The 15,225-nt window shown below is 36.2% G+C and overlaps 1 protein-coding gene across 3 annotated transcripts in view; it reads left to right on the top strand.

The window, feature by feature from the left end:
* CSMD3 (CUB and Sushi multiple domains 3) overlaps window positions 1–15,225 on the top strand; it is a 732,271-nt gene that overhangs the window by 304,976 nt on the left and 412,070 nt on the right. For all 3 annotated transcript variants that reach the window (XM_074897604.1, XM_074897605.1, XM_074897607.1), the window contains one exon: window positions 3,234–3,358. In XM_074897604.1, the coding sequence (XP_074753705.1) occupies window positions 3,234–3,358 (125 nt within the window). The remainder of the gene's footprint in view (window positions 1–3,233; window positions 3,359–15,225) is intronic.

Raw genomic sequence — 15,225 nt, forward strand, 5'->3', positions numbered from 1 at the left:
TTCACATTTCTAAATTCATTTTTTAAAGCCTCATATACAAATATATATCTACACAAAGTCATTGGAAATTATAATGAAAGTACAATGACAAACACCATTAAAAAATAATTTACTTCACCATACTGTTTGCTTTTATATGAGCACTTCCCTTATTCCCTCGTTTTCACGGAATATCACACCTATGGTTAGTTAAATTATGAGTGCTCTAGTGCTTTACACTTAGTAACGCCCATAGTATTAGCTGTGCCTAGACTAAGGAATACCATTACTCATGGAATTTGTTTTAGCTATTACATGTAAAGAAAATATTTGTTAATATTAAGCCATCTAAAAATAAGGGTAATGAAGGAAAAGGAATTTGTGCTTTTCCCGTTTTATCAGATTTTCCTTTTAGAAGCCTTTTCAAAATACTGTTTATGGTTGTCTTTCTTACTGTAAAATGCTAGTCTTGGTCATGTGCATGCAAGTATTTTTACACAGTCACTGGATTTTGGTAAATAATATTGTATGATTATTTTTTTTTTTTCCCCCCCAAGGTTTCATCACATGTTTTTAATACTAAATGTCCTGATTTAGCTTGGATAGAGTTAATTTTCTTCTTAGTAGCTGGTATAGTGCTGTGTTTTGAATTTAATTTAATTATTTTAATAATGTTGATAACATACTGATGTTTTATTCGTTGGTAAGTAGTGCTTAGCCTAATTTAAGGATTCTTCAGTTTCCCATGCTCTGCCAGCAAGCAGGTGCACAAGAAGCTGGGAGGGAACACAGCCAGGACAGCTGACCCAAACTAGCCAGAGGGATATTCTATACCGTAGAACATCATGCTCAGTATAGAAACTGGGGGAGTTGGTCAGGAGGGGTGGATTGCTGCTCAGGGACTGCCTGGGCATTGGTCAGTGGGTGGTGAGCAATTGCACTGTGCATCACTTATCTTTTCTTATCTTTACTCCTCTCTCTTCTTAATATTAATTGTAATTATTTTTCTAATTATTATCACTATTTTTAGTTACTAAACTGTTTTCATCTCAACTCTCAAGTTTTTTAGTGTTACTCTTCTGATTCTCCCCCCCATTCCATTGGGCAGGGAGGAGTGAGCAAGTGGCTATGTTGGGCTTAGTTGCTGGCTTTATCACCCACTATAAGGGTGATAAAAGTGATTATAGTCTCCCAGATTTCACTTGCACAATATCCTTCACTACAAGAGGCAGTATCACCATACATGAGATTTTCAAAATATTATTTTTTCATTTACTTGACTCTTCTCAGAATTTCTTCAGTAACATCTAGAATTTAGTGTTTGGGGTTTATTCCTTCTTAATTAAAGGGGAAAAGAAGACTGTTTCCCAGTGTCATTCATTTTTGGCACAAGCATGAGATAACACAATAAAGTGCAGACCTATGATTATTCCTCATCAGTATATATAAGGAAAATGATATAAAAATAGCAACACATTTCAATTAAAAAATGTAGTGATCATTTAGCAACTGTGAAGGTAAAAGATGTTCTCTGAAGATGCTTGTGACACTATAGGTTGTCCACACTCATAGTTTATAGAAATACTTTACAACTGTGGTGGACAAGCCTTTAGAAACAGCAAGCTAAAATTATGGAGTGTAAAATATTGCTGTCAGAGAAAAGCCTGATATATTGACTGATTTCCACTGTAATCAGGACTTGAAACAATAATGATATTAAAAGACAAGAAGAATTATCTCAATAATACACATTTATGTATTGAGATTTTTTATTTTTCAAAAATGAAAAAATAAAACCCAAAACCTCCCCTCAGAATAACATAACATAACCAAACAAAACAAGTTTTTCTGGGCTTATTTCCTGTTTTGTTCTGTGCCAAGTTTTCAAGACCAAATGTCAGCTCCATATGGAAAAGTACAAAAACTTTTGAAGCCAGCATTATCACTTCATAAATAACCACAGCTAAATACCGAGAAAGTTGTTTTTAGAATTCTTTTATTTTCTTCCATTAATTTGAGAAACATATGGCAGTTAGAGGAGCAAATGTCCATATTCCCCTTGTAACTTACATTGTCTAGTAGTTGTTACATTCAGAATCTTGTTACTCTCAAGACAAAACAAACCACTTATATGGAGTCAAGATTTACTGCTAGCCTAATTAAAATCTTAGCCTATTAAAAATATAAAAACCAGCGATTACTAGTTTATTTACAAGAATGCATTCCTAGTTCAAAACATGGAAACATAGAATGGTTTGGGTTGGAAGGGACCTTAAAGATCCAACCCCCCTGCCATGGGCAGGGACACCTTCCACTAGCCCAGGTTGCTCACAGCCCCGTCCAACCTGGCCTTGAACACTGCCAGGGAGGGGGCAGCCACAGCTGCTCTGGGAAACCTGATCCTGTGTCTCATCATCCTCACAGAAAGAATTTCTTCCTTCCAGCTAATCTAAATTTACCCTCTTCCATTTTAAAAGCTTGTGCTACCACTACACTCCCTGATAAAGAGTGCCTCCCCATCTTTCCTTTAGGCCCTGTTTAAGTACTGCAAGGCTGCTGCTATAAGGTCTCCCCAGAGCCTTCTCTTCTCCAGGCTGAACAATTGCAACTCTCTCAGCTTGTCCTCATAAGGGAGGTGCTCCAGCCCCCTGATCATCTTCGTAACCTTCTCTGGACCCACTCGAGAAGGTCTATGCCCTTCGTTTGTTGGGGGGCCCTCCGGTTCTAAAGTGAAAAGCACCACACTTCCTGAAGAAGAATCAGGGGTGGGGGACATTTACAGCAAGTCATCTTTATCCTGAGTTCTTCAATGGGAGTAATACAATGTTTATAGTGGAGATTTCTTCCTCAGTCTTGTGGTTGACCCTTTACTTCTTCATCTAGGTGATTTTGTTATATCTCTGTCTCATTGTTTTCTAGTTGCAATTAACATAAATAGCTACTGTTCATTACATAGGTAGTCAAACCTTTATTATATGGAAGTCAGAAGCTACGTCAGAAAATGACCACTTGAGCTCCAGAAGACTGTTAAAAAGAGGTAAACCAGCTCTGGCCAAAACAAGCCCAGAGGACACTGAACACTGTGCAGTCAGGCTAGTACATTGCTTGCAGCCTTTTACTACTAAGAGAAAAAAATGCTGGATTACATGTTTGTATTGTTTGTCAGGACCATCAAACATAAAAGAATGGAAAAATTGACTGATATCTATTTGTAAAAAAATGCTTCTTCTTTTTATGTCATTGTTTGATTTTAGCTTGGGAGCAACAGTACAGTTCTCCTGCGATGAAGATTATGTGCTACAAGGTTCAAAAAGTATCACCTGTCAGAGGATAGCTGAAGTTTTTGCTGCATGGAGTGATCATAGACCTGTGTGTAAAGGTAAAGAGGAATTCTTACCCTTATAGTGATTTGTTCATTTCACATCTAGCTATTTTTTTGATAGCCAATCCTATTTATATTTTCTAACTACCTGAAGTTTTAATCCTAGTGTCACCACTTTCTTACTAAAAAATGTCCCACCTGTAAGGGTTTTTTTTTAATATGAACTTTGTATTTCCATATGATTAATTTACTTGGGAACTTACATTATGAAGTTCACTTCATAAAGAGCCAATGAAAATGTATCACATTAAATATTAAGACTCAACAAGACAGATTTCAAAATTGCAGTGATTCAATATACAATCAGTAGTTCATGAAGCATCTTCATTGCTTATTTGATAAGCAGATAAGAAAGACCTGAATTTAGGAATAATAAGGACTGGTGAAGTGAGTCCATACCTGGTTTTGACCCGGATCAAATGGATAAAGGGCAAAAAAATACAGAAAAATGAAAGAGAAGAAAAGCATAAAGTCATTCAGCTTAATATATCTAATGTCCAAATACCTTGACAAGTGTTATGATGAATACCTGAATCAAGGAATGAAAGTATTAGTGTATAAGTATATACATAATGAAAATATACATGTGCATATACAAGTAATTTGGCATAACAGCAAAGCCTAATATTGAAGAGTATTTTGTTCACAATGAATGCTTGGGCATGGGAAACAGGAGGGACATTTATCTTGTAATTCAAGGCTATGGATACTTATACTAATGTCCAGAGAGAACTGTGAGGTATTTCTGAACAGTTTGAAGAGGGTAAAAATATCTGAGGGTTGTATCCAGATAGTGTGTAGTACTGAAATGCTGGGGTTTGAACCCCAAGACCCAAATTAAGGTTGACATCTGGGTGATTCCCACAGCCCTTCACAAAGGGGGGGTGAGTTTCCCTTTAGGCTTCCCTCCAGGGTGGTGCCGGCCTTGCAGGGAGAGCCATGGGGTAAAGGAGCCCCAGGTGTCCTGCACTGAGTAACCAAAGGTCAGGTGTCCCACTGAGGGGTAAAAGCTGGGACCCCTTGCAGGCAGGGGCAGTGTCTGTGTGTGAGGTGGATGCCCTGTGCAGAGTTCCCTGTTGGGGCAGGACCTCCTGCCTCCCTGGGCCTGGGCTCCAGTCAGGTCTGGCTTTTGTAAGTGTGGGCTGTGTAGAGATTCAGTATGTGGCTTCCTTGGTCTTATGTGTTTGGCTTGTTGACTTGGTTGTCTCCTGTCCCTTCTATGGGAGACTGCATTTCACCATTTATCTCACCCATTGTTGGTTGTGTGGTGTTGTTGTTGGGGTCAGTGGGATTGATGTCAATCATGTATAATCTGACTGACTTATTTGTACTCCTAGTGCTCACCCACATACTGACCCTTTTGTATCAAATACAATTTGGTTATTGGTTCATCTTTATGCTGACTGCGTCCTGTGTGCTAGGCCTGATAATTGGCAAAGCTAGTAGAAATTCACAAAAACCGGAAAATGACATGAGTGATTTTTCTTTTGGTTAATAAAATGCCAGGACAGCCTAAATGAGACTTGCTATGGGTAGGAATAAAGTGTTAGGTTTAGGTTGGAATAATCAGCTACCCAAAACTGAGATAAAGAAAAATGTAGTAGATGTTGCAGCTACAGGAATAGGTTTACAATAGATTACAGCAGTATATGCTTCAATATTACCATAGCACATAAACAAGTAAAAAGTTTAGTTGTATATGTATTCATACTATTAACACTTTCTATCCTACTACTGTATACTAGAAATTACTAAAGAGATAGATGCATGCATGCATGGCGGAATTAATCATATAATGTAGGTTATAGTAAAACTAATAAGGCTTTATCTACTAGAGTTTTTCAGCATATTCACATATCCTAAATTAGATACCTTTTTTAGGATGGTAGTCTCCTAATCTTCCAAAGGAACCAGCTGGGAGTTCAACATCCTTATACAAGTGTAGACATACACTGTTAAACAGTGTGACAGCATCTATTATTCTTGTCTGTGGATCACTTGCTGGAGGAGGTTGTCAGACAGCTGATTAAATCAAAGATCCTGTCTCCCACCTTAAATGCCTAAAGCTATGAAATATGAGTAACCCTGATTTTCTCTATGTAAATTAAGTCTCGGAATAGTGTAGACCAGTGAAAGTAGGACAGAAGAAAATATTAAAAAGTTCAAAGTTCTCTAAGATATAGCTTAATACAAACAAATGCAAAAGAATTGAGTTGCTTTGCTCTAGAGACAGAAGAATCCAATGAAAGAAGAGGGAAAGCATAAAAATAGAATGGGCTACAGTTGTGCAAGGGAAGGTTTATGATTGGACACTAGCAAAGCTTTCTGAAGGAAATAATTTTATTCGATGTGAGTAAAAGGTTTCAAGATCAGGTGAGATATACATATACCCAGGAGAGTTTAAAGACATGTAATATCATCTTGAGCTAGGGTAGTGGACTAAATATCTTTTCATTTTTCCAATTCCTATTTTCTGTGTTTTATAAACAAAAGAACATATAGATTTCAAAACTGATTGATGAAAAGAAGAAAATCAAGATCACATGTAAGCATGGCTGAATAACAGGATTTATATATTTCTTGTATGATAACCATGATAAAATGACATTCTAAAGGTTCTTGACTTTCATATCCCACATAAATGGTAACATAAAAGGTAGTTATACTGCAAATCTTGCTATCCTCTGTGTATTATGTATTTAATAATACAATTTATTAATCTGTCATTGAAAAGACACTTTACATGGAGAGCATACTGCACTTAGCATTTCATTTATCAATACCACACACACTGTCATTTTTTAAAAAAATCTCTCCTAACAGACAATAGTGTTGGCATCAGTACTGTGATAAGACTGAGATGTATGCACAGCTGCTTGTAAGTATAGTAGGGCAGCTCAATAGGTTTTGGGGACTATGGCCTTCAAGTACAAATGGCTGTTAAATATATTTGCTTTTCACTTTTGTACGTTTTGAATTCTGAATAGCATCAGGTATCAAAGTACTTAGTATAACAGGATAACCACATTCTTCAGCCCATTTTTAATTTTTTTTGCAGTATGACTATTTAGAACTAACATCGTATAATGATTTACAAATTATGTTTGTAAACCTGTTCAGTGATAAATTAAGCATTAAAACTGAAGTAGATAGAAAAAGAAAGCAATAAATAAATTGGCAGCTAGCAGTTCTGATAAACTTCTATCTATATGTGAAACCACAGAATATGTATTAACTGAATATACAAAGCCACCATTATTCATAGGCAGAACATGTGATTTGCAACCAAATGGACAGTGTTTCACTTTACAAACACTAACTTCATAGAACTAGGTAATTCCCCCTTAAACAGAGGACAAATATTAAGAAAGTTATTAGGAATTGGTACAATGCCATACATGGAGTGACAAGTCAGACAGATGGTATAGATAATATCTATAGTTTGTCAAATAGGAAATGCTTTAGTGTCATTAGCTGCATTAAAATTACTGATTTAAGTACCATTGGTGTGCTATCATTTTGGTTCTTTTGATTAACAAGTTGTTTCAATTAAACTCTTAGATACACTAAATCTGGAATATAAACATTTCATCTAGACTAATAATTATGTCTTCGTTAAGTTTCATGCATGAACACACAAACATTTTGAAAGAATTTTGCATAAGTAGAAGCAAAATCACACAGTAACATAAAGAAAATATCTGCAAAAATATGTGTGCATCTGCTTGTTGAACTTGCATGTTTGTGTACAAACCATTTGGGCAAACAAATTAAGCAATCATGCATAAATGTTACTTTATGCAAGAAATTAATATTTTCTTTGGAACTGATGCAGCTTTGGAGATAATGAGGGCACAAGTGGTATATTAGATACTTCACCTGTTACTCTATTAATTTAAAGCCCTGCTTTATATCGTGTGGTGTTTCCTGTTTGAACAGTACAGCTTGCAATTGTTTTCATTTACTTATAAATTATATTTTGCACATACCAAAAATCCCATAGTAATGATATGCTTTTCAAAATGGCATGCAAATACCAATAATTAGTTATATTAACATGCTGCAGTTGATCAAAGACCTAAACAGGAACTTCCCAATTTTGTTAGATGTATTTCATTTGACATCATAAATCCTCAGGACTTGTTCTCATAAGGCATATGAGTGGCTGAGTATAACTTCCAGACAAAAATGAAAAATTAACTCTAGGAGTTACCATGTAATACCAGCTGGAACTGGCATAAGATCACATTCAGGAAAGTAACTCTGAAGCATTTCTACAGGACAAATACAATAGGACTTTGAGAAGGAAAACTGATACAGCACTTCCAAAGTGTAAGCAAATATTGTAATTATCGACATCTTTCAGACCTTAAGACTAGACTCCAGGAAAATGCTACTCTGGAGGTCTGGCTGATATCTGAACCTTTCAAATTCTAAAAGACACAGTATTTATATCAGATGTCCTGAGTAGATTTATTTGCAGTTGGATTATCTTGTAGTTTACCAACAGTTATCCTTTTTTATCTTTTCAAGTATATTTTATAATATGTCTCCCATCACCCTACCAAAATAGCAGTTGCTTGGGTAGATGGATATGGTGACGAAATATGGCAGAAAACTAAGGCATTTGCCCCATTGTGATTTATGGACAAGGTGTATTAAAAGGAAGTTAGAATTTAGATCTATGCGAAAAGTATGACTATTTTGTAGGAGAGCAGATAAATTAACCTAAGCAGCAGCTGAAAATTAACTGATCACTGTCTGCATTTTATTGAAATTTTAGTGAATTCATTGTCTCAAACACCTGTCTTTTTTAGTGGGAGTTTTTCAAGATCAATACCTCATGCAATCCTATCATTCTGCTAGGGATTTAAAAATTTGTTCCAATTTAATTGGCCTCATGTAAATCTTGTAAAGAATACCATTGCTAAAGAACAGCAGAACAAACAGTGCCTTCCCATACTTCTTGAGAAACAAAAAGAAAAAATTCAAAAAAATTAGATGAGAATCTTAGCCCAGGCATTTATTCACATTGATTTACAGTTACCGTCTGTTATTTGACAGATGAAAATTTCTGCAGTTGCTAGTATTTCTGTATCCCAAGAAATGCTTAATACATGTGGCTGTAATAACATGACTTCTTACGTCGACTTCTCTGTGACTTAATTCAAGAGAGAAAGTTTAAACACTTCAGGATTGAGACCCTACTTATTTATCTGCCATGGAATTCAGTATTCCCCTGCAGGGCAATGCCATTATTACAAAGCCAACTTGCTTAAGCAGAGACAATTATCTACTTTATGAAACTATTTGCCAGTTGATAAATCTCTTCCTCTCATTTACGTTTCAGGAAATGAAACAGATAGATCTATTCACAGTTGGTCGATTAGCCTTTTTATTTTCATGCCTGCCGCTCCTGTTTTCTGCTTGCTTGTTTCTCAGACTCTGTGAAACATTTATGAATGCTGCCTTTTGTAAGTCTGCTGGCAAGTCAGCAACAAGTTCTGCATAAGTACAGTATTTTGGAAAAGCTCATCTAATCTGTAGAAAGAAAAAGTGGTTTTGAAATAATTCTTTGTATCTGAGGAAACTAAAGGAGAGACATGATATAAATTGTGATCATCCAATTAATGGGCAAGCTACAAAGTTAGATTATTAGTAGAAAAAGGAACAAATTATACTATGTATCTGAATTAGGTTCTGACAGATTTAGAACACAGTATTTTTGATTTGTGTTGCTATTTTGGTCAGTTTATTTCACTGACTAGTGATTTTTTTTAAAACAACAATGAATTCATGGATTCGGTATGTTTCATTTGATAGATTGTAAACATCTGTTTGATTAACATGTATATGCAAGCAGAATGGATGTTATGAATTTTAGATCGTGCCTAAATAACTTTACCTATAGTACATTTTTGAAAAATCCACCTTTTCCTCACTTCTCTCCAAAATGCAGATATGTATCTGGACCTCTTAAATGTGTTGCTGACTAACAGAGTATGTGTGTATGTATACACACACCCATATATATAGAGCTATCGCATCACAGGTAAATAGGTCTGAAAGTGGTCCTAACAGGTCAGGACTACTTCCTTACTCCAGCTGTATTTATTCCCAGAAGATGTTTGACTAATGTTATTTATTTCCAAAGAAAGAGCTCTTAGATCCTACTCAAGCACTTCAGTCCTTCATTAGCCTTGGAAGTAGAGGAATTTTTCTCGTTAAAATGTGAATCCTTGTTGCTGTGCTTATTTCAGCAAGTCTTTCTATATAAAGAGCAGGTTATGTAAGTCTTTTCAGTGGTTTATTGTACACTTCAAGAATACCTGCTCCTCTTTAAACTAACAAACAGCAAATCTATCAGTCCCTCATGAAGGTCATATTTATAGACCTCCCCCCTTTTCCATCATTTTCCCACTGGGTCTGTGTCTTTCTTAAAATAAAGTTTCTAAACATGGGCTTAGCATTTCAGAAGGGACTTTCCTAGTGCTCAGTGGAGAGGAGGAATTATTTCTCGTGTTTTCACACATTTTTCTACTTATAACTATGTGCATGTCTTTCAGTTTGATAGTCTTTTCATAACAGTAGGATATTTTTTACTCAGCTTATGTTTCTGAGCTACTGTAACCTCTGAAGACTTGCTGCAAATTACTTGCTTCTAACATTGTATTTGTGAATTCATTATTTCATTATTCCTGTTTTTGTGTTTTGTCCTATACTTGTCTCTTCTGAATTGCATCCTATTTTAATATAATTTCTTTGTTCTCTCATTTTAATTCTAATTATATTTGCTAATATATTCATAGTCCTTCCCAGCTCTTTGTTAAATGCACTTCATTCTGCTGTCCAAGGTGTTAACGAAAATAATTAATGAACCTGACCCAGGACAAACCTCTGTGAAATACCACTCATTTATTCTTTACTTTTGACATGGAGACACTGATCAAGAATCAAAGAAGTCTAGGCTGGAATGGACTTCAGGAAATCATCTGATCTCCTGCTGCAAGCAGGGCCTTAGATGAGGTTATCCATGGCTGTCTCAAGTCAAGTCTTCACTACTTGCAGTGAGGGAGATTCTACCACTTCTTTCAGCAATCTATTCAAATGTTTAATAGTTATTAACAAGGGAGATTTTTTTCTTATCTCCTGAAGATTTCTGAAGGTTTGTTACCTTTTATTCTGTCTCCATGCATTCCTATGAAGAGAGTATCTCTGTTTTCTGTAACTACCTTCTGTATAGGAAAGTACTGTGAATAGATCCCTCCTTGGGGATTCTGATCTCTAGGTCGAACAAACCCAGTTCATTCAATCTTTCTTCATCTGTCAAGTTCTCCAGTCTTTGTGGTGGTCTTCCACTAGACCCTTTCCAATTTCACAATGTCTCTTTTAACCTAGAGGAACCACAAATGGACAGTATACCATATGTGACCTAACAAATACCGAGCAGGGCTGAATAATCACACGCTTCATCTGCTGGCTCTAATCTTACTGATACAGCCCAGTACAGTTTGTCTGCTTTGCTACCAAGGCACATTGCTGGTTTTTGTTCAGCCTCCTGTCCACCAAGGCTCTCGGATACCTTTCAGCAGAACTGCTCCCCAGACAGTCAGTCATCATCTGCACTGTTTCTGGGCTTTATTTTATCCCATCTAAGACTTTAAATTTATCCTTGATAAAACACATATAATTCTTGTTGGCTCAGTCTTCCAGCCCACTGAGGTCTATTTCTTTAGTGTCTCTCTTTTTCTGGTGCAAATACCTCTCCTCCCTCTGCAAATTTGGTGAGTGTACACTCAATCCCATCATTCAAATTAGTTTTAAAAGTATTGAATACTATCAGACCCATTACTGACCCATGAGGAACTCCATTCATAACTGTTTGCCAGTTAGACTCTGAGCCTTTAACCACCATCCTTTGAACTCTGCAGTATAACTAGGGTCTTAAACTCCATGATGTTATGGTCATTGCAGCAAAGGCCAACATTGAGTTCCATGACTCCAAACAAATCTTTGGTTTTTTTGAACAGTAGATCTAAAAAGGCAGCCCTCTTGTTTGACACATTCTACAGTTGTGTTGGGAAGTCATCTAAAGTTCACTGCAGAAATCTCCCAGACTGCTTTTGCATCCCAGTGTTGCTTTCCTAGCAAATATCAGGGTAGTTGAAGTCTCCTAGGAAAACTAGGCCCTGCAGGCCCAAGGCTTCTGTGGGTTATTTGGGGAAGGCTTGGTACTGATCACATGGACTTGTCATGACCCAGACTGGGACCCCAGAGAGTCACAATGGTTCTGTGATCCCTTTGGGTTAAATTAAGGTGAAATGACACCAAACAAGTTGAAAGGTTTTACTTGTGATAGAAAACAATTTAAACTTGGAAAAGGATAAGCAGCAATGTGGTTTCTTATAAATCTATAAGAAATAAAAGAAAGAAAATAGAAAGGAAAGAGAATCAAAGAAATCTGTTCACCACCCCTGGATCAAGCATTGTCTCAGGTCCAGTAATCTTGGGTGGTGGATGCACACACAGCAAAGTTTTCTGTCACCTTTTAAGTTCATCTTATTGGCTGATTAACATATAGACGAGGAGGGTCAGGTATTCCACAAACTCATTTCTGTGAAAGACAGGGAAAAAGGGGGAGCATGTGTTCTGCACATACACTTAGGGAGAACGGGGTGCACCACCCCTTGTCCAGTTGAGTCAGTGGTTGTACTTGCCCTTCCCACCTTTGTTTTTTCCTCTGTTCTCATAGATTTTTGCTGTCTTCCTGCTTCTTGAGCAGTCATCCAGCTTCTGGGGCAGAAATGCTCACCTCAGGCCTTGTCACCTTTTCAGGCTTACACAATGGAGCCAATGATTAGCAGTCCTTGTACTTGATATTTGTTTTCACTCAGTCCACATTTCCCCCCTCTGAGGTTTATCTAAAGAGTTCATCAGTACACTGCAAGGGAGTGTGGGGGTGCATCCTTCAATACCCTCCTGCTTCCTTGGGTGACATTCTCTAGACTAATCACAAAGGCCACAGATTGTTCTTGAAGTTATCTGTGTTGATGAATGTTTGAGACATTACTTCTTTCAGTTCCTTACAGGTCTGTAGCAAACCCTTACCATGAGATCTCCTCCGATTGGAGATCTCAACAATTTTGAAACATAGGCTCTCTAGAGAACTGACCTCTTGTCACTGATAAGCTCCATGCACTCAACCCTCTCTTTAACACAGAAGCCAGCCACCCCTCTTTTACCCTTTTTGCTTTTCCTGGGTAGCTTGTAACCATCCATTACAGTACTCCAGTCATGTGAGCTGACATTTCTGTAATTCCAATGAGATCGTGATTCTTTGACTAAGCATAGTGTTCTGGTCTTGCTTGTTTCTCAGGCTACATGCATTGGCAGACTACAAAGTATCTCAGAGAATGATCACGTGCCTGAGCTGTCAAATACAGCTCCTGAGTGGAGTTGAGGACTAAGAGGGCTTACCACAGCTCTTTGTCACATACACAGTTTCCAGCACCAAGTTTACAGCTGCACCACATCAGAGCTGCCTTTAAAGCAAAGTCAGCTGACTGCCTAGGAGTGTAAAAAGAAGGCATATGCAAGGTCCCAATAGTGGACAGCAAATTTTATATTAATGTTACAGGCTATCCTAAGTGCTTTCAAAGCTGGAGGAAAAATGTAGTGGTGTTTACTATTAGTTGTGTAAAAAAGAGTGAAAATCTATTGTTGTAAAACTTTTATGGTGTGAAATTTGTTCACTTTCTTAGGGAGATTATTCCTTGTATAGCTTGGTATTAGATATTCATCACATTATCATATGGTCACCAATTATGTTGTTGTTCTTAGGCAATTCAGTGGTGTTTACTGATAGAAGATAAGCAGCTGCTATTGTCATTTTAATGAGTTCAATATACTTTTAGCATTAATTCAGCATTTACTCAGTATTAATTCACTTTTGCATATGCAGAATGACTCCATCTTCCCAAGCACAGGTAATTATCAATGAATCATATTAAGATGTTTAAGAAAAATCTTTTGAAGACTTATAGATGTAGAATAATTTCATTTTTGTGTGTTAGATTATTTGTGAAGATTTTTAACTTTTTAAAATTTAACATCCAGAGAGAAGAAAATAAATCTCTTTAAACAAAGACTCATTAGATCTAATGGAGGGATGTATTGCCTTATATTCTAGAAGTGACAGACATTTGATTTCAGAGATGCTGCATCCCATCCCTTCATCTCATGATTCCATGATTCCCCAGTTCACTAACACCACTTAAAGGTATTTTTATTTTACCCTACTAATTTGCATTTATTAATTCTCCAAAGTAATGTGATAAAAACTTGTGACAAAGGATGAAGAGAGACTGAAAGACAATATTTTGCCATTTCCTAAAAGGGAAAAAATTCTGTTATGGGCCCATATATTGTTTTGATTACAATCCTGTAAAATGGGTTATTTGGCAGAAGAATTACAAAGGAACTGAAAGATTGATAAATAATCTGATATTAACTGATCCTTTTACCATTCCCAAGAGGTGGTTAACATAGGGATCTTAGTAAAGATTCACAGAAAAAATAAGATATTTTCTTTTCCTGCCAGTTAGAACACCAAGTCTTTACCATTTCCCACCAAGGCTTTACCATCTCCCTCCAAGCCTGATCAAGTGCCAAGACAGTATTGATTGCATTTTGTGTCTGTTAGCAAGGGTTACAAATTAAATAATTCTATACTAAGTTTTCAACATGATTGATTTTCACATTATTGGCCATGACAAGTTGCTTAGACAATTTTGGCCTCTTCACAAATCATGTCATCCCCCCTTAAGCATTTTTTTTTCTTTATCATTTCTTCTGCTTTCACATTAAAATCATAGGTATAGTTCACATGAAAGAAACATTAGGACATGCAGTCCTACATTCTTTCAGAAACAATATCAAAATTAAATAAGATGCAATACAGAAGAGTCGTACTTTTCCTAAACAGAGAGTGAAGAATAAAGCGTATGTTTAAATCTTAAGTGATAAAAGCCTGTTCTTCCTGATTATTCATTATAAGTTTGTTTAGTGTCATGCTGATAATTGAAACTGTAGTGCATACTACGTGAAAGTGCTATTAATGCAGAACTAACTGAAACACCGTTAGCAAGCTAAACATACTACTGTTTATACTGGCAGAGAAATTGAACTCTTCAAGCATAAGAAGATAGTTTTATTTAAAATTAACTCAACAAAAATTGCTGTCTTCAAGATTTTAAACACAGATGTGACTGTCCTTTTAATATTCCTACTGTTATGCATTGCAGATTTCTGATGGTAAAGAAATCTACTACATTATACTGCAAAAGAACTTTGAAGAAAGCACTACATTCACATAGCTTAATTATCATCCAGTATCTTAACTAATGGGGTGCAAGATGAAAAACATTCCCTTTTTTAATTGAAATAAGTAATTGTGAATAGATATAATAGATACTTATAAAGAAAAATTGGGAAGACTCCTCAAAACCTCTGTATTTTGAATTTATTTAAAGAAATGCTCTCCAAAACCTCATTACTGACAGTTTGTGGTTTGTACATTGAGTGACTAACTTAAACAAGACTGGAGAAAACGATCTGTAAAAAATCTGTATTGGCTGCTTCCTGCATATTGACATAAATGCCATATCTCAGTGCAATGTTAGGCAAACATACATTTATGTAACACCTCAGAGATGAAACATATAAATGATGTCCTAAATTCAAAGACTGAATCATTCTGGTATTTTACCATCACTTGAAGAATTTATTTTAAATGGGAATGTATAAAATGTATTTTAAATGGGTTTGTAATACTTCTGTAAAGACATAGGTGTCACAGTAAAAAC

Source organism: Athene noctua, chromosome 2 (assembly GCF_965140245.1).
Source record: "Athene noctua chromosome 2, bAthNoc1.hap1.1, whole genome shotgun sequence".
Taxonomy (NCBI): Eukaryota; Metazoa; Chordata; class Aves; order Strigiformes; family Strigidae; genus Athene; species Athene noctua.